Raw genomic sequence first — 25,529 nt, 5'->3', positions numbered from 1 at the left:
CATGCATACCCTACAATAAATAAGTACATGAAAACAATAATATTTATTCACTTCCGACACTGTGTGATGGCTTGCGACAGCAAACATGTAGTTTTACAGTGATGAAAACTTACCTCTCTCCCCAATGGAGTTGTGAAAGTTTCTGTGCCAGGCCTTGTCACTTCTCCACTATGAATAAATGACAGTGGCTCGCAGAGAAACCAGGACGCTTTTGGCACATCAACGACTTGGGAACTAATTTCCTTCTTCGACATGTAGTCGTTATGTACGCATGTGAAGCAGGAACGAAGATTTTTCGTATCTTTTTTTAGTGTTTTCTTCATTGTTGTTATGTTATACATATTTGTCAGGAACTGTAAACAGTAATTTCTCGTAATTACATCTTTCAGACTTGATGAACCACAAACAAGGAAAACAACAATTATTATCCACAAATTCTATTTGTTTCTAATTAGCTCCATCAGCGATTGTGCTAATGCAAAAACATACAAAAAACTGAATCTTTTCACTATCAGTGACAGTCAAACAAACAAATAAATGGCGGGAACTGTGAACACAGGCATGAATGTTGCACGTTTCGCCCTGACTGGAATGGGAGTCTCCTGCACCTGTGCATTGAGGCCTATGCACACACATCAGAGGCATGTGTGACATTACACCAGTGCATGCACCCCCTTGCATCTTGCCTATTATGCTTTGAAACTGAAACAGGTATAAACGCACCTTTACAGTATACACAGCATATTATTTGGCACTGGTTCGCTCCATATGTATTTTATCGAGTTACTGATTGTTGACATTGGCTACTAAGATGGCCACATCGAAGATACTGGAACAATTGTCTCACTAATGGTATGTAGTACCTAACATTACACCTTGTACCATAACACTGTTAAATGTTTTGGCAGAAATTGTGGCTCAAAGGCGACTATATGTTTTTATTAAGGGATGTTGCTCATTGTTCATAATTGGTTTATTTGTTCATCATCTTATGCACATGTGTGATAGGAATTGTAGACTGAACAGCTTTTTTCAGCTCTTGCTCCGTCAGTACAGTGTCCACATTTCTAGAAAGTCCCTGGCAGTGCGCTCTGTGGTTTGGTAAGTGTGCTGACACCTTTTTGCCATATGAATGCTTGTCTTCCGCAAATTTGTTAATCACCTCCCTTGTAGACAGATACATTAGAATTCTTTTCTTTCCCAATGTCTTGAGATTCGTGATTTTATATACTTGTATTCAAAATCTATTGTGGATGGTACTTTACCTAAAGCCATAGGATAATATTTACCAACATTCTCATTGAGATCATCAAAAAAGACATAAAAGGAGCACCTGCATCACTCTAATATCTATTGGTTTAATTCTGATTATATAATATATTCATATTTGTTTGAGAAGTGCTTTCAGTCGGACTATTTTGTGTTTGTTGCAATTTTTATTTGCTATTTATCACCTAATAACGGCTTTAAATGTGGTGCTACAGAATAATACTGAAGAGTAAATGGGTAGATCACATAACTAATGAGTAGGTATTGAATAGAATTGGGGAGAAGAGGAGTTTGTGGCACAACTTGACAAGAAGAAGAGAGCGGTTGGTAGGACATGTTCTGAGGCATCAGGGGATCACAAATTTAGCATTGGAGGGCAGTGTGGAGGGTAAAAATCGTAGAGGGAGACCAAGAGATGAATACATTAAGCAGATTCAGAAGGATGTAGGTTGCGGTAAGTACTGGGAGATGAAGAAGCTTGCACAGGATAGAGTAGCATGGAGAGCTGCATCAAACCAGTCTCAGGACTGAAGACCACAACAACAACAACGGCTTTAAAGACATCTGTTGGGAATGGAACTTGGTTCTTCATTTGAAGAAAATGTGCAAGACATACATTCTTTGCTTGTTATTGTTGATGTTGCTGAGCAGTGACAGCTCGTTACTTCTTTTGCCCTTCAATCCGTTTCAGTGTGCGTTTTGTCTCAAAACTCGACGATTAATACATTCTCATGCTCATTTTCAGAAGAGCTTCAGTATCCTATAGATCGTGAGAGCATACCTCCACGTCGAAGGGCGGAGGAGGGGAAGGATGAGGTGACCTCCTCCTTTCCCGAATGGGGCACCGTCTATTCTTATTGAACCACTATCTATTCAGTTTATGTAAAGTTTTGATCTTATTTTAAAAATTGCTCACACACGACTTGTAAGAGTACAAAGCGCATTTTTCTTATTTACTGCAATCAAAAACGAAAGATCCAGAATTGTTGTTCTCTGTTGCGCTTTCGGTTGTGTTTGCTCGGTTAAAAGGTGGCTAAATAATCATATTAAAACTTCTCATGATAGTTTTGTTTTATTGACTTCTTATTTTCATGACTATTTAAAGAAGTTAAATTTTTATTTGCATATAAACCATTCTTATAATTTAATATACTGGTAATAAGTTAGTAGGAGGCGTCGTCGTACTTGTCTGTCTAAAATATTAACTTTGGATACCTTGCACAGTAAATTCATTGGTCAGCGCTTCAATTGTTATGTATGTAGCAACTGTGTTTTAGCTGTACTGCTGTAATCCGTGCAACAAGGAGTTTGTGTTCGTTTGTAGGCGTGTAAACTGTAAGCAGCAGTAATGAATATAACATCAGCAGGTTTGTATAAGTTATTTGTGCTGGAAGTAATCAAATATATGACATTTCACTTCATTCTGGCATAATATACAGCTAGTTTCATATTAGCAATTAATAGTTCTAACGAAGTTGCAAGTCACGTAATGTCATGACGAGCTTCATTTGTAAACACGATGGGGCTTGTTGAAATACAACAGTACTCCATCGTTTTGGGTTGTATACTTATTATTTTTAAATTCTGATAATATTTTGCAGCGGGGATTATTTCCCTGTTAGACGAACCCATGCCGGAACTCAAGGTTTTCGCACTGAAAAAACTCGACTTAATCGTCGACGAATTTTGGCCAGAAATATCAGAAGCAATAGAGAAAATGTAAGTACTTTAATAAACATTTGCCGTGTTTTAGATATTTAAAATTTTAAACAGGAATGCATATCTGGAAATTTTCTTGAATTACTAGCTGTTGCTAAATTTTTCAGCATATTGATTAGGTGGCAAAATGTCGCAATCATTTAGAAAAATTGGTTAAATTAAATTAGAAAGTCGTAAATTACACATAAACAAAACATATTTTGTTACTAACAGTGCCGTTAATTTCGCAAATTGATTCACAGATGCCTTGTTTGTTTACTGTCAAACATACCCTACTAAAGTAGCTTTCAGAATTGGCCCGCTGTTTTTTTTATTTTTATTTATTTATTTATTTTTGCAGTATGATGTTACTAAGGGTTTTAATTAAGCTTTGCGATAGGTCAGGAACCAAAATCTGTCAATGTTACAATAGCTTCAGGAGGGATATCTTCAAACAGGCTGATACTGCTATGTCAGTATTTAAAAGAAAAATATTTAAGACTTGTTTGAGTCATACGTCTTGAGTTGGCTTAATATTACAATACAGCTTGGAACAACAATTTGTTGATATCACATATCCTGAATGCCAACGTGGAGCTCATTGTGTATAGCATCATACTTTCACAACAAACTTCAGTATTTGTAGAGCCCCGATACTCTTTATTGTGGGCTCTTACGCCTCATTTGTCTTTGATCTTGCTTGTTGATGGGGTTTGACCCCAATTTTCCCTAATTCTTATTTGTATGTGTGATGTCAACAAACTACCCGTAGATGCTGTACTTTTGACACTAGATGATCTATTATAGAAACTAGTGGTAAATTTAAAAAAAAGTAGCCTGTTGTGATTCTAAGAAGTCATTCCTGAATCTATTGAAAGCTGCAGACCACAGCTTTTAGAAAGCAAAATGGATGCAGTTGAGGACTGCAGCTGTATTACAGAAATTCCATTTCACACTTTTTTGCTTTGATTATTTATTAATTTCCAATAATTGTTTGCCATTACATGGTTAGGTGTAGCACTGTCATTCTTAGATATGCCTAATTGTGTTCATTTCTAATGTAGTGTTCTGCCGAGTTTTCCAGTTAGATTAGGTGGAAAAATGCTGTCTTCGGTTGCAGAAATTAGTTACATTAAATTAGTAGTTGGTATATTATACACAAACAAAACATTTTTGTTGCTGCTGGAAGTAGCCATTTTCACCATATCAAAGCAGGCAGGTAGATCAGACTCTTCTGTAATGCCAAAGTAGTTATACCTCCCGGAGCACCCTGTGTAGGTCAAATTTTGCTGTTTAATTTGTTAGTGAGGTTCTGGGTGGTATCTATTTGGTGAGCATTGTTTAGATATCACAACTAACATGCTCTAAATTTCCTTTTATGTGATGGTCTTTCCTTAAACTAGATATGTGTATTGGATATATTGCTACCAATTTGAATTGAAATCGACTTGTTATAATGTTTTGTAGGCTACTGATTGTTGCAACTGTATCAAAATTGGGTTTGGTAATGAATGATTAATTTCTTTGTCTGGGTCAACTGAACGTACGAATATCAGATGGCAGATTCATCGCATTACATAACGATTATGTGGCATGTGAGGTCATATATACACACACACACACACACACACACACACACACACACACACACACACACACACACACACACACACACACACACACACACACACACACTGATAGTTTTTTCCTATCGGTGTTGGTTTTTGGAATGTTGGTTGTGGTGACAGACTGATTTGTTGGGAGCCTGAGGTCAAGGTTAGATCCTTCATAGAAAGATGCAGTCAGTGAAGACATCCACTGCTGAACACCCCCACCCCCCCTTCCTCCTCCTCCCCCCATCGTCGTCGCTGTCAAAGTGCCTTCATCCAAAATCACCCTTCAAAGTTCAAGAACAAGTGGAGGTCAGATGTGCGAGATCGCAATTACATGTTGAACTGCTCCCAACCAAATTGTTAAATAAGGTTGTGAGTGACAGCAGCAGAATGGGGACATATATTGTCATGGAGCAACAAAATGCATGACTGAGCATTCCACACCTAATCTTTTGAATTATGCACTGAAGTTTTCTCAATGTTTCACAGTATCGAACCCCACTGATGGTATCACCTCTGGGAAGGGACTCAACAAGCAGAATGCCTTGATGTCCTGTCTGTCACAGAACACAGCACACTTAATTCTTTTGTGCAGACATTTTTTTTTCATATTTTTTTGGGAGGGGGGGTTGAGGGGTGGGGAGGGATCATGGAGTGCCTCTACTCTATCGGCTGTTGTTTCGATTCTGGAATGACGTGACAAACTCATGTTTAATCACCAGTCATGATTCTGTATAATAATTAATCTCTGTCATCCCCTCACCTGTTTCAGATTCATTGATGACATCTTTATTATCTGGATCGAAGGTGAGGATACCCTGTCCACATTCCACCAGAACCTCAACATCATCTCCCCCATTTGCTTCACTTGGTCCTACTCAACCCAACAAGCCACCTTCCTAGATGTTGACCTCCACTTCAAAGATGGCTACATCAGTACCTCTGTCCATATCAAACCTGCTAACCACCAGCTATACTTTCACTTCAATAGTCGTTTACCTCCTCTCTGCATTTTTGTTATATAGTTCTGACGTGGGTGCTTATGATCCCAGTTGTTTTTTGCACCCTACAGCAAAACAAAACAAAAAACCCTCCAGTTCAACAGCTGCCACCCATTCCATACCAAGAGTTCCCTTCTGTACAGTTTAGCCACCCGAGGTCGTCGCATCTGTAGTGGTGAGCAGTTCCTCTCGAAATGCACTGAGGGTCTCACTGAAGCCTTCGCTGGCCATAATTGTCCTCCCAATCGTGTACAAAAACAAATCTCCCGTGCCTTATCTTTCCAGTCTCCCACCACTTCCCAAAGTCCCACCGTCCGGCCACAGAGGAGCATTCCCCTTATAACTCAGTACCACCCAGGAGCAACTGAATTACATTCTCTGCCAGGGTTTTGATTACCTCTCATTGGGCCATGGAATGAGAAATGTCCAGGCCACTATCCTTCCCAATCCTCCCACAGTGGTATTCCACCGTCCACCGAACCTACATAATATACTCGTCCATCCTGACACAATCCCTGCTTCCAATCCATTACCTCATGGCTCGTACCTTTGTAATAGACCTAGATGCCAGACCTGTCGTATACACCCTCCCACCACCACCTACTCCAGTCCGGTCACCAACATCACCTATTCCAGCAAAGGCAGGGCTACCTGTGGAACCAGTAATGTGGTCTACAAGATAAGCTGCAGCTACTGTGCTGTGTAGGCATGACAACCAACAAGCTGTCTGTCTCCATGAATGGCTACTGACAAACTGTGGCCAAAAAACAAATGGACCCCCCTGTTGCTGAAAATGCTGCCAAATATGATATCCTTCATTTCAATGACTACTTCACAGCCTGCACCACCACACCCAGTCTTCTTATGTCTCTCCTTTTCCGTCCCCCCTCCTTCTTCCCACCTCTCCCCTGGCCTCTATCTGACCTGCAGCACTACACTGAACGCCACCCCCACTGTACTATCCTGAACCGGTAATGTGGTCTACAAGATAAGCTGCAGTCACTGCACACACACACACACACACACACACACACAGATGGGAGTGACGACTGGGTGGGGGTAAGGAGGAGGCTGGGATGGGGAAGGATAGTACAGTGGGGGTGGTGGACAGTGAAGTGCTGGCGAAGGCCTTAATGGCCGAAAGCTTTAATTGTGTGTGTGTTCGTTGTGCCATCTGCAACTCAGCATCTCTGCTATATGGCGAGTAGCAACTTTTCTTCTCATAATTTTATCACACTATCTGGTAAGAAATGTCAAAACACTGCGAAATTGCTTCATTTTCGGACATCAATTAGCATTTTCGGAACCCAACAGGATCATAATTTGCGGAAATTTAAGCAACTTGTGACAATATCGTGCAAAACATTTTTTGAAATTTATGGAAACACATCGGAGCATTTTTATTGTGAACCATCCATTTTCATGAATTTTCTCATTAACGGTCTCAAGCAAGTGTAAACACAACACATACTGGCTGTAAGGGTGTCAATTGAAAGACAATGAACCAGAGATAAGTGTGAATGTGCAAATCTGCGACACTATTGCTGTGGTGGCAATAGAATGAAATGGTGCATATTTCTGGATAAACTTTGTATAAAGGATGGTGTGCATTTTTTAGGGTGGGTTTTCTGAAGATTAATAATGCTCATTTCCTGAACAATTGCATGGGCTGGGAAGCTAACTACAGCAGCACAGGTATGATTTCGTGTAGCTACAGCTTAGTCAAGTTCATTTTGAGCCTCAGACAATTTTATTGATTGTTAGTGTTTTTCTCTTAAAGCCAGGGAGCAATTTGCATCAAAAAATACCCTCTGAATTACTGTCTTATCAGATGTGACTGCAGTTGCCTCTGTTTAATTTATCTTTAAACAGCACATTGCAGGATTCAATACAGTGCTACTTTTCCTTGTGTAAAATCAAATTTGTAAATTTGGTGGTGGTCTCTAACAGCTTCCCAAAAACAAAGAAAAAAAAAAAGAAACAAAGATTGTATATGGTATTTTTGTGATCTGTGTTCTTGTCAGAAATAAATATTAATGCATTTTGTCATCCACTTTAGTGAAATTCTTCATGAGGACAGGGGCTTCAACCAACATGAGCTAGCAGCTCTGGTGGCAAGCAAGGTGTACTATCATCTGGGATCATTTGAAGACTCCTTGACATACGCCTTAGGAGCTGGAGACTTATTTGATGTTAATGGCCATAGTGAATACGTGGATACAACTATTGGTAAGACATTGCTTGTGTAACGGTGGCAGCCCACACATTTTTTTCTTTTAAATGTCACTTGTAATTTCTCTTGCATTGTCAGTTGTTAAGAAAGTGTCTTTAAGAATTGGTTGGTGGTGTTGTAAATTTTTTTAGACTAAAGAGGAACTTAGCTAAGCAACTGTTGATAATGATAAAGCAGTTATTGTAATGGCTTTGTCAAAACTTTCAAACGTGTGCAATACGCGGTTGTCTGTTGCCAGCTATCTGAAGTAACCAGTGCCACAAATTACGTGAAAATGGTGAAAATACCATCAGTTTAAAAAATGTGGACTAAGGGCCACTTAAATTCAGAGGGAATTTCATGAAGATTGATGACTATTTATTACTGGAGAAGTGTTTGCTAGTGTCATCACATGAGCATTTCATGCTTGCCACAGTTGATATGGCCTGCTGAAGTTTTGTGTTAAATTATTGTTGGAATGCTAGGCATCTCCTATTAATAGGACTGTAACATCTGGGGTGATAACCTGCATACATAGAAGCCAAGTGTCGATGTGTGGGTTGTTTGATCTATCTGGACCAATAACACTTGGGGAAGGATGAGACTGACAAAGCTTAATCCAAAGGACATGTGGCAATGTGATGCAACTGACCGAACTGGGATACGCCGGTATGCTTTAGAGGTGAAACTACAGTCTAAATTGTGGAATGGAGAGGACGGAAAGCCAAAAGCCACCAAAAGCTATTAGAGCCCTCTTGGCTTTTGACTGTATTTTGTAATTTACTGGTTACGACCAGGTGAGGTGAGAGTGGTGAGACTCTGGACCCGTCCTTGAGGGCAGTGGTTTTATCCTTGACTGACCATCTGGATTTAGATTTTCATAGATTCCATAAATCATTTAAGGCTAGGATGTTTCTTTGAAAGTGCGCTGTGAATATTCTAACCCCAATCTGACCTAGTGGACGGTGGTGATTGAGTGCAAGATTAGAACTACTTCATGTAGTTCACTAGGGGCTTGGTTGAAACAAATTCATTTTTTTAATGAGTTATTTACTATGTTTTTATCAAACGCATTAGTGCATCTTGATATTCTTGTAAACCAGATCCATAATAATGCTTTCAAAATTGACCAGCTGTTGTTTGCAATATGGTGTTGTAAAAAGTTTTAATTAAAACTTAATAGTAGCCTAGGAACTAATTTGTCAGTATTACAATAGATGCAGGAGTGGAACTGGTGCATACTGCTATATCAGTATTCAAAACAAAAATGTTTAAAACTTGTTTCAGTTATAGGCCTTCAGATGGCATAGTATTACAGGGTGCATACACCCCAGGAAGTGTACATTTTTTTCATTGTGGAAAACCTGGGAATATTTCAGAATCCCTAGAATTTTTTATTGTTTTAGTTTTCAGTTAGTTTTGTAATTTTGACAGATAAGAACTGATACTCCAACGAAGAATTTTAATTTAGCCACTACTGAAGAATAATACTGCAGCAATAAAAAAACATAAACAAGTGAATAATACGAAAATAAAAATTTAGTTGCAAAGAAAATGTGCCATTGGCAACAACAAAACACACCACACCCAAGTGTGTGCTGACACCGAAATGTGTGAAAGGCTTTAGGGTGAAGACTATGCAATGCAACAAATGGCTTTCGATGAGCATGAGGTCATAACTATTCTCATTTCCAACAGGTCATGGGAAAATATTGTGAATGGTGATTTTAGAAGTGTTACTTTCAAAGTAAATTTCCTTTAAGCAAATGAATTGCTAAGTGTGAAAGGGGGTGATGAATTTGTAAAATCACAGAGCATTTGACTCTCATTCAAAACTCGACACTTTTAGGAACAGCACTTCATTTATGCCATTATTTAGAATTTTACTGGCATATTTGTATTTGATATATCTTAAAGGGTAACACATGCTAAAATAGACCAATATTGTGTGTGAAAGGTGAGCTTCTCTTTTAGCTATAAATCATTAACTTTTCCTATTTGTGTGTTCGTGCTATTTAGCGGTCGTGTTGCTATTAACTGACTACGTCATGTGTCCTATGCTCTTAGTTTCTGCTGTCATTGGCTGACAGGATCATGTGATGTGATGTGAGCTGTGACTGGTTGACATAAGCACATCTCAGTTTTGATTGGAGTGCTTCAGAAGCTACTGCACTGTATTTGGCAGAATTCGTATTTATACCTTCGTAATACGAAAATGAGCTGTGTACCTGTTCGCTCGTGTCGAAGATCTTTCCAAAACATGTTTTTTTTTCTTCTTGGTTTCATTTCCTAAAGTGGCAGGAAGTTCTGCGCTGATGTATAAAACCTTCCCCATTGAAAGGACTTATAAGTTTTACAGATCAGAGGGAAAGTATTGTCACTTATTATGGTAAAAGTGTACTTTCATGTGGAATGTAGTGTATTGTCACCTGGGAAAAACTGTGGTTTATTTGGGAATAATCTGGACATTTATTTCTTGTTCAGGTATATATCCTTTATTATAATACAGCTTGGTGGTTCATTGACATCACGTAGAATGAATGCTGACTCAGAGCCCAGTGTATGAGCATCATGTTTTCACTACAGGCATCAGTATTTGCAGAGCCCCAGTACTCATTATTGTGGGCTCTTATCTCTTATTTCTGTCTCCGATTGTTTTATTTTTGTTTTAGGGCGCAAAAACGACTAGGGTCATATGCGCCTAAGTCAGGACCATAGAACATTAAGACAAAGACAGAAGTTAAACACGACTACACGTTAAGCTCAGTTGACAGAAGGAAAGACAGCTAAAACAGGGATGTGGAGAAAGATCTATGAAATATACCATAGAGAAATGGAAATCCTGAAATAAAGATTAAATGTCCTTTGCCATATTGTTACACCAGATAAAAAGAAAATGCAGTTGACAGCCATTGTGTCGTCAGCTAAAATGTCTGATAACTCAGACAGCAAACACAAATGAGCTTGTGAGTTGCTTAAATAAAAAAAAAAAAAAAAAAAGCAACATTCCACCAGGAAATGGCAGACCGTCAAAGGTTGAGGGCAATTAGCACAAAATTGTGGGGGAGCACCACTTAACAAATGGCAATGGCGAAAATGACCGTGCCCAGTATGCAACCTAGCTAAAATAATGTCCTCACAGCAAGAGGGCCAAGATGAGATTATCCAAGCCTCTAGCAGATGCCTAATTCCCTGGACCTAGTTCACATGAAGGGAGGACCAGTGATGATACCAAAGTGATACCTCCTGCTGACAGATGGCAACACAGAGATCATCGGAGGAAATGAAAGAACTAGTCAGCTGAGGTATGACAACTGCAGCCTTGCAGCAGCAGCATCAGCGGCCTCATTTCCCTTCAGACCGATCAGGAACCTACGTAAACATTACAGTGGCTCTATCAAGAGCGAACAAGTGACAGCTTTCCTGGACCCATTTGCACTAAGAGATGGACAGTGTACTGCACACAGAGGCTTTGAAGGGCACGGAGAGAGTCGGAGATGGTGACGCAATTGAAAAGCCTGTGTCGCCAGATGTAGCGCGTGGTCTAATACGAGGTGAAGAGCTCTGCTGTAAATACTGAGCACTGTTCCAGAAGCAGATACCGGAAAATGTCGGTGCCAATGATGAAGGTACGCCTGACACCACGGTCAGTCTGAGAGCCATCAATATACACAAAGATAATATTGCGAAGTTCTGTGTGCAAAGGTCGTGAAACATACAGCAGTAGAGTGAGGCTGGGGTTGTGTCCTTTGGAAGCAAATGAAGGACAAGGTGAACACAGTCCTCGCATGATGCCAACGTGGTGAAGGGTTCACACCCACCGGGAAAGTGGCAGTTAGCGTGAAGTGAAGCTGCTGGAGTAAGAGCCGAAAGAGAACTCCAGGAGGTAACAGAGAAGACAGACGCACCCCTTGCCGAGGTCATCAAAGAAGGAGGCATAGCATGGGTGGCCACTCATGGCAGACAAACGGCATGCATATCTGCTGAGGAGGAGATCATGGCGGTAGGGCAGCGGTAGTTCGGCAGCTTCTGCATACAGACTCTCAACCAGGCTAGTGTAAAAGGTGCCAGTGGCGAAACGGATGTCACAATGGTGGATAGTATTGAGACTACGTAAGATGGACGGATGTGCAGATCCATAAACGAAACACCCATCTAGTTTCGAACGGACAAGGGACCGGTACAGATGGAGGAGGGTGGTTTGTTCGATCTGCTCTCCAGGAAGTACCACAGAGGACATGTAGAACGTTAAGGGACTGCATACAGCGGGCCGCCATATAAGAATTATGGGAGGACCAAGAAAGTTTCTTATCGAGCACTAGCCCAAGGAATTTTGTAGTTTCAACCAACGGAACAGCAATAGGCCTAAGGTGTAAAGACATCAGAAGAAACCAATTGTCCTGCTAGAAATTCAAACAAATGGTTTTGTCAGTGGAAAAATGAAACCAGTTTTCAATGCACCATGAGTAAAGATGATACAGACATCACAGGAGACGCAGCTCAAGGAGACACATCTGAGAAGAATTGCAATGGATCACAAAATTGTCAAAGAACAGGGAGCCAGAGATGACCGGCAGAAGACAAGTCATTGTAGGGTTAATGAGGGATACCAAAGAGGAAGATGCTCAGGACAGAACCGTGAGGCACACTGTTTTGCTGGATAGAGGTGTCCAACAAGGCAGAACCACACATGCTTTGAAGACAAAGTGTTTTAAAAATTCTTGAAGGAAAATGGGGCATACAGCCATGAAAGCCCCATGTGTAGAGTACGGAGGATACCAATTCTCCATAAGGTGTTGTAAGCTTTCCCCAAATCAAAAAACACGGCCATAGTCTGGGATTTCTGCAGGAAGCCATTCATGACATGGGTGGAGAAAGTGGCGAGACGGTCAACTGCAGAACAGCGGGCTTGAAATCCACAATGTGCAGTGGTTTGTAAATTGTGAGACTTGAGTTACCATATCAGCCGGGCATGAATCATATCTCCCATCACCTTGCACACACAGGTGCTTAGAAAAATGGGCAGTAGTTAGAAGGAAAGTGTATGTCCTTAGTGGATTTAGGTATGTGTATGATAGTGGCTTCACACTAGCATTTGGGAAGTGTGCCCTCTGTCCAGTTGCCGTTGTACGTATAAAGCAGAAAGTGCTTGCCTGCAAGAGAAAGGTTCTGGAACATCCGAATGTGAACATTATCCAGCCCTGGGGTGGAGGATCAGGATGAAATGAGAGCATGCTCTAGCTCCCCCATAGTAAAGACAGCATTGTAGCACTCGAGATTCTAAGGAGATAAGAGTATCGCCCGAGCCTTCTCCACCTCGTTTCCAATGGAGGAAGGCAGGTGATAGTGGGAGGAGATGCAAAAAATGGTGGCCCAAGGTGTTGGAGGTAGCAGTAGGGTCCTGTATGACATCGTCTGCTACTGTCAGACTGGAAATTGAGGAATGGACCTTCGTCCCAGAGAGCCATCAGAGGTTAGTGCACATGTAGGAAGAGGGAGTGAAACTATTAAAGGAACCAGTAAATGAAATCCAGCTAGCTTTTCTTGTTACCCAGAAAAACACGATGACACTGTGCACGCAACTGTTTACAATGAATATGGCTTGCCATTGGAGATGATGATTAAAAATGTGGAGAGAACGTCTGTATGTGTGAGTTGTGTTGCGGCATGCCTCAGTCTACCAAGAGAGAGGGACAAAGTGCGGTAAAGAGGAAGTGTGAGGAATGAAACATTCTGTGGCGGTAAGGATAATGTTTGTAAGATATTCTACCTGGTCATCACAACTGTTGGAGAGAATGGATCACTGGTGGGCAAGCTGGGCAGTGCAGGAGGAGAGGTCCAAATGGTAATAGGTGTGTGTGGAGTGTAAGGCAGATGAGGTTCAGCTGATTGAGGTCAGCCAGAAGGGCACCTCTTGGACAGCTCTGGGAGAACTCCAAAGGGGACGGTGTGCATTAAAGTGACCGAGCAGCAGAAAGGGCTGAGGGAGTTGCCAAATAAGCTGGAGTAAGTCTGCTATGATGACACCGAATGACAGAAGGATGTAAACGCTACAAAGAGAAAATATCAAGTGAGGAAGGAAAATGTGGACTGAAACAGCTTGAAGCCAGGTAGTCAGGGAGATGGTTTGACTATGAACGTCATCCTGTATCAGCAGCATGACTCCACCATGAGATGGAATGCCACTCTCAGGGAGGATGGGGGGAGGTCAAAGCAGACTAGGAAGAAATGAGAGCACTCAAAGCGGTCGTGAAGATGCAATTTTGTTTCCTGGGGCAGAAAACAAGTGGACACTGTGATTCTAAGAGCAGTCCTCTTTGTTTGATCGAAGGCTGTGAATGTTCCATTGGAGAAGAGTCATGACGAAGAAAGGAGACGAGGGAAAAAATGAAGGGGTGTCACCTCGGCAGCTGCTGAGTGCCAGCCTTCAAAGACTCAGTGCTACAGGGTGCAGAGGCTGGAGGGTCCTGCTCCTTGAGGTCTACAGAGGTGTTGGACCGTTTGCCTTTGTTGGATTCCTTGGAGCTCTTCTGGTTGGCAGAGGAAGACTCAGATGTTTGTTGCCTGGAGGTACATAGGAAGTCTTCGTTGGAATATTCCTGCTGTCCCCTTTGCCTCACTCTGTGAGGCAAGATTTTGGTGGCTAGTTGCACAGATTGAGGAGGAGACGGGGATGCTATCATTTCACTGGGCAATTTTACAACAGTGGTACTGAATTTGAGGTCGGATGTGTATGTGGCCACGTCCTTCGTGGAGTGGGATGTAAGCAAGAACTGTACTGTAGGTGTCAGATAGTAAATGCAGGGCTTGTGATTAGCCAGCAACTTGCGAGCAACTGGGTAAGGCACTTTTTCCTCCACCCCGGTCTCCTGGACAGCCTGCACACACCAGACAATCTCGAGAGGTGGTGGCATGGTCACCTTTGCAGTTGATACAGAGGGGAGGAGGAGGTGAACAGTCGCCCTCGTGAGCATCTCTACCACAGGTTACACATTTGGCTGGGTATCTACAGGACATTAGTGTGTGATTGTAACGATGACACTGGTAGCAACGCATCAGGTTTGGAATGTACGGTCAGACTGTGATAACTTCAAACCAGCTTTGATTTTTGACAGAAGCACTACTTTATGAAAAGTGAGAAAGAGAGTGCATGTGGGCACTGAGGACACATCTACCTTTCTCATCACCCAATGAATTGCAATGACACCCTGATCAGAAAGGTATGTGTAGATTTCTCCCTTGGTCAGGCGATCGAACAGCCTAGTGTAAATAACACCACAGGTAGATTTCAGTGTTCAGTGGGCCTCAACACGAACAGAATAGCTGTGGAGAAGTGAAGTGGCAAGCATGCTTGAGAATCAGAAATAGTCTCCAAAATCAAAATGCCATTTGCGTAAACAAGAGCAGGATTTCACAGGGTGGGCAATTTACATTTGGTAGACGTTGACTGTGAAGAAGATGATCGGCTCATAGTGAGAAAATCCCCCATGATTGCCAGCTTCTCCAACGGTGCATTCCTTTCAACTGGGTGCCCCCTTCAGAAGGGGATGCACCTCCCTCAGGTGACTGTTCGTGCCTCGGGTCACATCTCCTGAACACCTGCTAGAGGCACCAATCAGCTATTTGGGAAGGAAGCGGCTCAGGCAACCGCTCGTCCCTGGGCCTGGCATGTACCAGAAGGTATGTGCAAACCCCACCTGTTGACTTGGGGCTGGGACTTACACGTTACACATTCACCTGTTATGCGTCAGACGCATGGGCTGGCCTTCAGAAAAAGGTAGTTTTTAGTAATTTGAAGAAGTCACTCCTGAATCACTTGAGAGCTGTAAAACACTGCCTTTAGAAATAAAAACAGATTCAGTTGAGAGTTGCAACTATCTTACAAAATTTTCAACATTTCACACTTGTTTGCTTTGATTATTTTTAATTTCCAATAATAGTTTGCCATTACATGCTAAGACGTAACAAGTCATTCTTGGGCATTTATAATTACATTCATTTCTAATGCAGTGTTTGTACAGCATTTTCCAGTTAGATGAGGTGAAAAAATATTGTCTTCAGTTAGAAAAATTACATTAAGTTAATAGTTACTAAATTATACACAAACAAAACATTTTTGTTAATAACATTGGTGATATGTTCACAACCTGATCCACCACTTTTACAAATACTATTTTACAGAGATATGTTGCAGCCTACAGTTGACAGACATTTAGTGTTGTTGAATGTTGCAAAGGCGCTAACCTGTAACTGGTTGTATGTAGGACATTATTTTGCAGAGTTTAATTATTCCAGTACACTTACTAGATTTTTGGACTGGAAATATGAAAGAACTGTAGTTCATCCAAAACATGTTCATTAGGGTTCAGGTAGAAGCAGTGGGCTGTCAAACCCAGTATATATATATATATATATATATATATATTAGAAGGAAACATTCCACGAAGGAAAAATATACCTAAAAACAAAGATGATGTGACTTACCAAATGAAAGTGCTGGCAGGTCGACAGACACACAAACGAACACAAACATACACACAAAATTCAAGCTTTCGCAACAAACTGTTGCCTCATCAGGAAAGAGGGAAGGAGAGGGAAACACGAAAGGATGTGGGTTTTAAGGGAGAGGGTAAGGAGTCATTCCAGTCCCGGGAGCGGAAAGACTTACCTTAGGGGGAAAAAAGGACGGGTATACACTCGCACACACACACATATCCATCCACACATATACAGACACAAGCAGACATATTTAAAGACCGATGTCTGCTTGTGTCTGTATATGTGTGGATGGATATGTATGTGTGTGCGAGTGTATACCCGTCCTTTTTTCCCCCTAAGGTAAGTCTTTCCGCTCCCGGGACTGGAATGACTCCTTACCCTCTCCCTTAAAACCCACATCCTTTCGTCTTTCCCTCTCCTTCCCTCTTTCCTGATGAGGCAACAGTTTGTTGCGAAAGCTTGAATTTTGTGTGTATGTTTGTGTTCGTTTGTGTGTCTGTCGACCTGCCAGCACTTTCATTTGGTAAGTCACATCATCTTTGTTTTTAGGTATATATATATATATATATTTTTTTTTTTATCCCTGATCCACTGCTTCAGTTTCGTACTGTTACCCTAGAGAATGGAGTATCCTGTTGTCTAAATGTTTTTCATGAGCATGTGTGTTCATATTTGCTGAGCCAGACCACTACAGTTTATTCTTGAGATTCCTGTTATTCGAAAACTCTCATATTTTCAATTATCTGAGCATGGAGAGGTTCACACACACACACACACACACACACACACACACACACAGGGCACCTACTGTGTGGTGTGTAAATTCTTTTTACACTGTTCCACAGGCCAAATAAGCTGGCAGCTTGAAATAAAAATGGAGAACAAGCAGTGAAACAATAGTTAAGAGACTTTACAGATTCAAAGAATGTGATGCCATATTGTGAAACTGACGAGAAAATAGATATGGAAATACTCCTGATGCTTTGGCCCCACTGGAGCAAATAACAGGTTGTTGCTTGCCCTAGTGCAACCACAGCAGGTGGAGTATAGAGTGGCTGTGTGTGCTCATGTATGCACACTGCAACCAAATTTATTTGGGGATACCAGATACCGATGTAGGCAAGTCCACCTTAATTGAAAGAAGCTACTAGCAACTTGTTTATATGCCATATTGTTTCGAATTTGGATGTGGCAGGCGTCATAGTAGAATACATAAGGTTATTTGGTGTGCCCCAAGAAGAATGGCAAATGTTTTGGGATATGACAGGAAAGATCATTCAAAGCAAAAAAGTCTAGGCTAAATGTGGGCATACTTTGAGAGCTATGACCACTTCTTCAGCAGAAGAGATGTTTCATAATAGTGAAGACAAAAAAAGTGCTCATAGCTCTTAAGATATGCAATTATTAACAAGAAATGGGCCGGTGTAATAAACTTCTGAAGTACATTGCATGCATGGGTGTGTGTGGGGTTTTGTCACAATTGTGTTACAATAAAAAAGCTACAGACTTTCGTTACAGTTCCTGTTAAGTACTGAGATAGTGGTAAATCCAGCTGAATTGCTTCGCCATTATATGTAGAGCAGGGTGTATACGACCTGGGACAACCAGGAATTCCGGGAAAAACCCGGGAATTTTTTCATCCGGGAGAAAACCGGGAAAAACCCGGGAATTTTTCGGAATTCCGGGAATTTTTCATTGTTTTAGCTTTCAGTTACATTTTTATAGTTTTGACTGCAGAATTGATTCTCTAGCAAAGAATGTTATTGTATCCTGCTACTGGAGAATGATACTGCAGCAATAAAATATAAACGAGAGGGAAAAAAATAAAACTGTAGTGGCAAAGGAAATGTGCATTTTACGACAACAAAACACCGTGCACGCACAAGTGTCTACAGATAGCAAAAATATGTTAAAGGCCGTAGGGCGCAGACTGTAATTCTTCGAAACAATAAACTGCTTGCTATGAGCATGACGTCACAACTGTTCACATTAGGTTCGTTTGACCAGTTGCCAGCGGTCTGTTGCGCATGCGCATTTGACTCGCGTATAAGCAGTACCTTCTCTCGCTTCCTGCTTCTTGAAGTTTGGCTGTTAGCTGCATCGGTAGTAGCAGCAAGCAGCCAGATGCAAGCGAGAAAAATTTTTCTCGCGCGCCCTAGCTGCCAGATTCGCGCTTGCACAGAGTTGTCTGAGTTGTAGTGGGGAGGGGGTTAGTCTCCACGTGACCCGTGTTTACGTTAAGTGATTTCGCTGCTTCTCTTCGTGTACAGCTCCCACGTCAAATGAAAACAAAACGGATTTCTGTGGCCGGGAGCTATCAAGTGAATTAAAATGCATTCACATAATTACAGAGGGCAAAAATATATTATTAATTTCAGTTTCTGGTTTTATTTTCTTTCCAAGTTAGTAGCAGTCAAGCATTAATCGCCTTGCAGAAGAATGAAGTTATTTTTGCAAGTTTGCTAAAGAAATTCCACTGAGGCAATCATTTTATTTGAAACGAAGTGTTTCATTTAACAATTTTGGGTACTTCCAACTGTTCGGTGAATTTCAAGTGCACGTTATCATCTTCTGCCATGTATGGCATTATGCCATAACATGAGATCGTAGAGTAGTGGTACTCCAAGAAAATTTACATCCCAAAAACCACACTGAAAAGCTTAATACCAGATGGGACCTACTTCATTGTGAATCTGGAAAAAACCAATGTGCACTTCAAGCCGAATTATGCATTTTAGTATGATTCACGAAATTTTGATGCCTTTTGGAGTATCCTCTGATGCCCTGTTTCTTTTATGGTGTAGTGTAAGCTCTCTTAGTGCTTTATACACACGAACATGCGGGCTTCCTACACCACTGCAGTTGCACACGCACAATAATTCGTTTTTGGCGCTCTCTGGCAACTGGTAAATCGAACCTATAACTAACAGTATTGCGAACGGTGGTTAGAAAAGCGTTACTTTCAAAGTAAATTTCTTTTTACGCAAGATGAATTATGTTACGTGTGTGAAAGTGGGATGGATATCTAAATCACAGAGCGTTCGAAACTGAACAGTTTGAGGACCAGTCACTTCAAGAATTTCGAGCCGAGGCATTTGTCACAATTTTAAATTTACTGGCACATTTGTGTGATGTATCTTAAAGTATATCACACCAAAAAAAGACCAATATTACACGTGAAAGCTTAGCTTTTCTTGTAGATATACGGTACTGTGTACATTAATGTAAACCGTTAACTTTTCCTCTTGTGTGTTCGTGCTATGTAACCAGTAATCTTGCTAGTGGCTGACTATAACACGTGTCCTATGCTCTGAATAGCTGCTGTCATCGGCTGGCGAGATCTCGTGGCTTGAGATATGACTTGCTTACAAAAGGACATCACAACCTCGGTTGCAACGCTCCGGAAACTAACAAGCTGTGTTTGGTGCAATTCGAATTTATACTTTCGTAATACGAAAATATGCAGCGTATATGTTGCTGCAAATCAAAGGTCTTTCCAAAACTTCTCTGCTCCGGCTTTTCTTTTTTTTCCGGGAAGTTCTACGCGATTATATAAAACGTTAACCATTCAAAGGATTGATAAGTTTTACAGTTCCGAGGGAACTTTTTCTGTGCTAAGTGACAGTAGGTCGCCCGGGAAAAAGCATATTTTTTAAACGGGATATCCGGGAGAAATCCGGGAATAATCCGGGAATTTTTTTTCCTTGTCCCTGTATACACCCTGTAGAGGTATTATTTCAGAACCTGCTAGCTGTTAATCAGTTAGGTAGAATAGGTGGTTGATGTCAAAATAGTACGTTAATGTAAACTCCTACCTAAGAAGATATTCAGAAAGTGTAAGCATTTAATAGACTGAGAAAACATTTGCATATAAATGTTGTTGTTGGTATTCCCTATTCTTACCAATTGAATACAAACGAGGAATTCTATCTGTTTACTGTTTAAACTTTCTTATAACGACATTGGTTATGACAACTTGGCTAGAACATTGTGATTTCTGTGGTATGTCCGTATTCTTCGTAATAAACATACTTTTCATCCTTGCTTAATAAGACAGATGTATATGTGTATACCTCATATGTAACATCACTTTATCTCATTTAGCAACAATATTTTCCAAGAATCAACGTACTGTAGAAGGAAATCTGTTGTAATAAGACTACTTAGCATATTGTTATCTCTGCCATTCCATTGGCAATAGGTGTTGGATAGATTACTCACCTGATTGTTATCCTAGGGCATTCATACTACACATCCCGCGTCCGGCCATCCTGATTTAGGTTTTCCGTGATTTCCCTAAATCACTCCAGGCAAATGCCGGGATGGTTCCTCTGAAAGGGCACGGCCGACTTCCTTCCCCATCCTTCCCTAATCCGATGAGACCGATGACCACGCTGTCTGGTCTCCTTCCCCAAACCAACCAACCATTCATACTACAATAGTGGTGACAGTCACAGAACTCATCAACAGTACATGTGGTATTAGTTTCCATAACAATCTTCTATGAAGTGCACGCATTTTGAATAGCATGGCAGTAAAAGAAAAAGTGAGTGATTAACTAAATCGAGAATGGAGCTAAAAGGATTGAATTATGCCATCAGTTTGGCCTCATAAATTCCACAGTCCAAATGATTTGGAAGAACAATAATAAAATTGTTACTGCATTTGAACAAAATGGATCTTAAATCAGGCAGTTAAAAAAAGCTGTTCTAAACATGTAAAAAATCTGCCAGTGTGTTACAATGCTAACAAATTCCTGGATGACCTGTGAACTTTTTGAACTGTAATACGGCATTGGGATTGGGAACATAGAAGTCAGAAATTGAAGATACTGGTTCTAACTGGCAACTGTCCACCACATCCTGCGCTTTCTGGTCTGGAGAATATTATGTTTGTTTTTCTTCCTGCAAATACAAAAGCTTATTGCAGCCCATGGACCAAGGATTAATCAGTAGTCTGAAATGCCACTCTTGTAAGCTCATATTCCTGAAAATGATACTGTGCATTGAGAAAAAGTAGGGTTATTCTGTCACACTGAAGGATCTGGGCAGATACTTCACCAAAGCTTGTAGCTGGGTCATAGCCCAAACCATCAAGACCTCTGTCATGCAGGAATCACAAATGAAGGAATTAATGCCACTGCAACTGAAGATACGTGTGATAACACTGATCTGGCACCATATGGATTGCTGCAAGAAACAAACTGTGATACTCTGTCAGTGCAACTATGAAATATATGCAACAATAGAGGATGACCTTATTACAAATGAAGTGCAAACTGAAGACTAAATTGCAAATGAAATGAAGAATGTGGGTCACAGTGATCATGATGTGAGCTGAGGAGGAGGAGGAGAAAGAAAGAAAGTGCTGATCCTACTGAGAGTGGCACTTGAGTAGCCATTAAGATTATGAACATGTTCTATGAAGCTAGGGGAGGGAGCAGTGAAATTGCAAATAAAATAATGAACACAGAACGTTATTTAGAAAGTATGTATTGGGCAAATGGACAACAGAGTAAAATGACTGTCATTCCTAAGTTAAGAAGTTTGGTGAGTACTAGATGCACCACTATGTATACTGTGTGCATGTAAGCTTAAGAGTGAAACCTGTATGCAAAGTAAAATAAGGCTAAATAAATTTGTTCTTTTCCATTTTCCATCACAATAGACTGACAATACGAATCTCTGTTACAACACTCGTTTATAACAACATAATTTTCAAGATCATTTGAATGTTGTTGTATCTAGGTTCCGCTGTATTATAAATTCACTGTTTTGTAAAAGCAAAAGAAAATTTCTGCATTTACTTAATGGAGTTAATCTTGATATGTTAATGCAATGTTTTTGCTGCTTCTAATGCTGCATTGTTGCTAGATTATGGAGACTTATTTGAAATTATTCTTACACATTTGCATTTTTTGGTTGCAGCAAAATGTATTGATTTCTACACACAGCAGCGTACAGCAAATGCTGAAGATGCGAAGAAGATTGATCACCGTTTGGAAGCTATTGTAAATAGAATGTTCCAGCGCTGTCTTGATGATGGGCAATACCGCCAGGCTCTTGGTCTAGCACTGGAAACTCGTCGGATGGATATCTTTGAAAGAGCTATTAAAGAATCTGTGAGAAAATTTTCATTCACTCTTATGGTCTACAAATTTTCACTTTGCCAGATATTCCTCTCTTTATGTTTTCAGCTGATTTATGATTTAATGCTAAAATTTGCTTTCCTCCTCCATGTTAAATTTCATTTGTGTGTGTGTGTGTGTGTGTGTGTGTGTGTGTGTGTGTGTGTGTGTTTGGGGAGGGGGGGGGGGAGGACAGAATGAATGTTAGTTCGTAAGTAATTTTCCAAATTTAATTGACTTTTTTGGGTGTTTCATTAGTTTAATTATGGACACACACTGATGAGCTGAAGCTTGCTTGTTCAGAGGTGTTTGGTACTAAATTACTGAAATGGCACTAAATGGCTGGCCAGTGGCCTTCTTCAGGGGGCAAATTTCTTCTACTGCCAATAGATAGATTTAAAGTAAAAGAAGAACTATCATGTAATTTGCAATGGCAAGAAACAGGGATAGATTTGGGAAGGATGGGAAAGTCGGTTAGATCATCGGTTGAGAAGGACCCATCTATCTAATACACATTTGTAAACAATATACAGTCTATGGATTTCATCTGGATGTATACATTGATTAAATATACATTATATAAATACATGTACACAAGTAGCCACTCTTCATTTAAACAGAAATACCTAAATACAGTTTTTACTCACCAAAGTGGGCGCTTATGATCCTAGTAGTGTTTGCGCCCTAAAACAAAACAAAACAAACTCCCCAAAGTGGCTGCAGGACAACACACATATAAAAGTATAGAAATTTGCAGGCTTTTGGAGTCAGTGGCTGCTGCTTCTGGCAGAAGGGTTGAAGAGGAAGGAAGGAAGGAAGATGAAGAGAAAGTACTGGTGAGGCTTAGGAAATTGGGAGAGTTTGGAAAAGTTGCCCAGAACCCTGGGTCAGGGTCTCGTCCCATCCTGTGAGACTACCCTGACCATTCATGTGATTAGACAGTCAGTTATTTGTCATGCCCACATAGAATGTTGCACAGTAATTCCAACATAGTTGATGTATAACGTGGCTGCTTTCATCTGTGCCCTTGCCTTTTCTTGGATAGGAAATGCCTGTGACTGGGCTATGGTAAGTGGTGATGCATTTGTATATGGGACAGGTCTTGCACCTGGGCCAACCATAAGTGAATGACCTGTGGGGTGTAGGATTGGAATGAGGGTGTACAAGGATATTCTGTAGGTTGTGTGGGTAGCAGACTGCTACTTAATGGGATCTAGATAGAATTTTGATTTGAATATCCCCCATCTCAGGGCACAAAGAAAGGTAGTCGAAGCCTAGGCGGAGTGTGCGGTGGAGTTTCTCAAGGCTGAGGTGAGCACCAGAGGAGTAATGGTTGGTCACTAGGTTAACAGGTTTACTGGTGTCAAGAGGAGCAAACGGCTCAGGAGATTTATGGATAGTATATTGTCTATCATTAAAAGTTCTGATAATGTTAATGGTATATGTTGACACCTGCTTTCCACTGCAGACGCGATGTCCACAGGTGACGAGACTGTAAGGAAGAGACTTTTTGGCATGGAACAAATGACAGCTGTCAAACTACAGATACTGTTGGTGGTTGGTGTGCTTAATATGGACAGCTGCGTTTATGTGGAGCCATCTGAGAAGTGGAGATTGACATCTAGTTTGACAAATTTCTTAGCTTTGGCTACGTAGTGTATTGAGGCATGTGACATTTGGGTAGTTTGGGTTAAAGCAACAGAACAAGTATCAAACCATGTCAACCCAGATGCTAGACAGACTCTCCTCTTCCTCAATACTAAGAAGGATAAAAGAACAGATATGCAAAATTATAGTCCAGTATCCTTAACATCAGTTTGCTGCAGAATTCTTGAACCTATTCTTGGTTAGAATGCAGTAAATTTCCTTGAGGCATACAAGCTTTTGTCCACAAAAAAGCACAGATTCAGAAGGCATCACAAATATGAAATTCAGCTTGCCCTTTTCTCACATGATACCTTGCAAACCATGTGTGAAAGGCAACAGGCAAATCCCATATTTCTAGATTTTGGGGAAGTATCTGACTCTAGTCTACAACAGAGAGATGGGTAAATCATATTACATGTCCACCATGCTGTTGGTGATCATTGTAAAAAACATGAGTCTGAATCTGTCTCAGTATGGGCCAAAAGTGTTGACAATTGCAGCAAAATAAAACTAGTTGGTGATCTCACTCATTATTATAGAAATGAAATAAAGTGTTCCCTCTACCTATCCTTACCAATGGTACAGTGTCCTGTGTTCATCAGAGACAAGGGTACTGCTAGGAGGGCCGCAGGGAAGTGTGCTTATTCTCTATATACATAAATGGTCTGACAGCGAGAGCTGATGTTTACTGATGGTGCTGTGGTGTATGGGAAGTTGTTGTCGTCGAGTCGGCCTAAAGATACAAGATGGTGTAGACAAGATGTCTAGTTGGTGTGATGAATGGCAGATAGTTCGAAATGTAGGAAATGTAAGTTAATGTAGACAAGTAGGAAAAACAATGCCGTAATGTTGCAGTGTGGCATTAGTACTATGCTGTTTGACATTGTGATGTCTATGAAATATGCAGGTTTAATGTTGCAAAAAGATGTGAATTGAACTATCGTGTAAGAACTGCAGTAGAGAAGGCAAATGGCCAACTTTTGTTTGGTGGCAGAATTTTAACAAAGTGATACTCATGTATAAAAGAGACTGCATACATAACACTAGCATGACCTATTCTTGTATACTGCTTGGGTATTCACGATCACCACCAGGTTAGATTAAGCTAGATTTGTTACCAGTAGCTTCGATCAACACAAGAGTATTATGGAGATGATTTGAGAACTCAAATGGGCATCTCTGGAGGGGAGACTACACTCTTTTCTCTAAACTCTATTGAAAAAAAACTTTAGAGAACTGGAATTTGAAGCTGACTGCACAAAGATTCTGCTGCCACCAATGCATGTTTCACATAAGGACCATAAAGATAAGAGAAATTAGGGCTCGTATGGTGGCATATGGACAGTCATTTGCCCCTCAATTTGAGAGTTAAATAGAAAATGAAATGACTGGTAGCGATAAAAGGTACCTTCCACCATGCACCATATGGTGGCTTGTGATGTATGTATGTAGATATAAGTACC

At 40.7% G+C, this 25,529-nt stretch overlaps 1 protein-coding gene across 2 annotated transcripts in view; it reads left to right on the top strand.

The window, feature by feature from the left end:
• Positions 1-2,509: 2,509 nt before the first annotated feature.
• Positions 2,510-25,529, top strand: part of LOC126161354 (26S proteasome non-ATPase regulatory subunit 1) — a 386,202-nt gene continuing 363,182 nt past the window's right edge. For both annotated transcript variants that reach the window (XM_049917122.1, XM_049917121.1), the window contains exons 1-4: positions 2,510-2,636; positions 2,871-2,988; positions 7,641-7,810; positions 22,220-22,413. In XM_049917122.1, the coding sequence (XP_049773079.1) occupies positions 2,618-2,636; positions 2,871-2,988; positions 7,641-7,810; positions 22,220-22,413 (501 nt within the window). In that variant the 5' untranslated portion in view covers positions 2,510-2,617. The remainder of the gene's footprint in view (positions 2,637-2,870; positions 2,989-7,640; positions 7,811-22,219; positions 22,414-25,529) is intronic.

Source organism: Schistocerca cancellata, chromosome 2 (genome assembly GCF_023864275.1).
Source record: "Schistocerca cancellata isolate TAMUIC-IGC-003103 chromosome 2, iqSchCanc2.1, whole genome shotgun sequence".
Classification (NCBI taxonomy): domain Eukaryota; kingdom Metazoa; phylum Arthropoda; class Insecta; order Orthoptera; family Acrididae; genus Schistocerca; species Schistocerca cancellata.
Note: the sequence above shows the minus strand (reverse complement) of the source record. Positions and strands in the feature narration are given on the sequence as shown.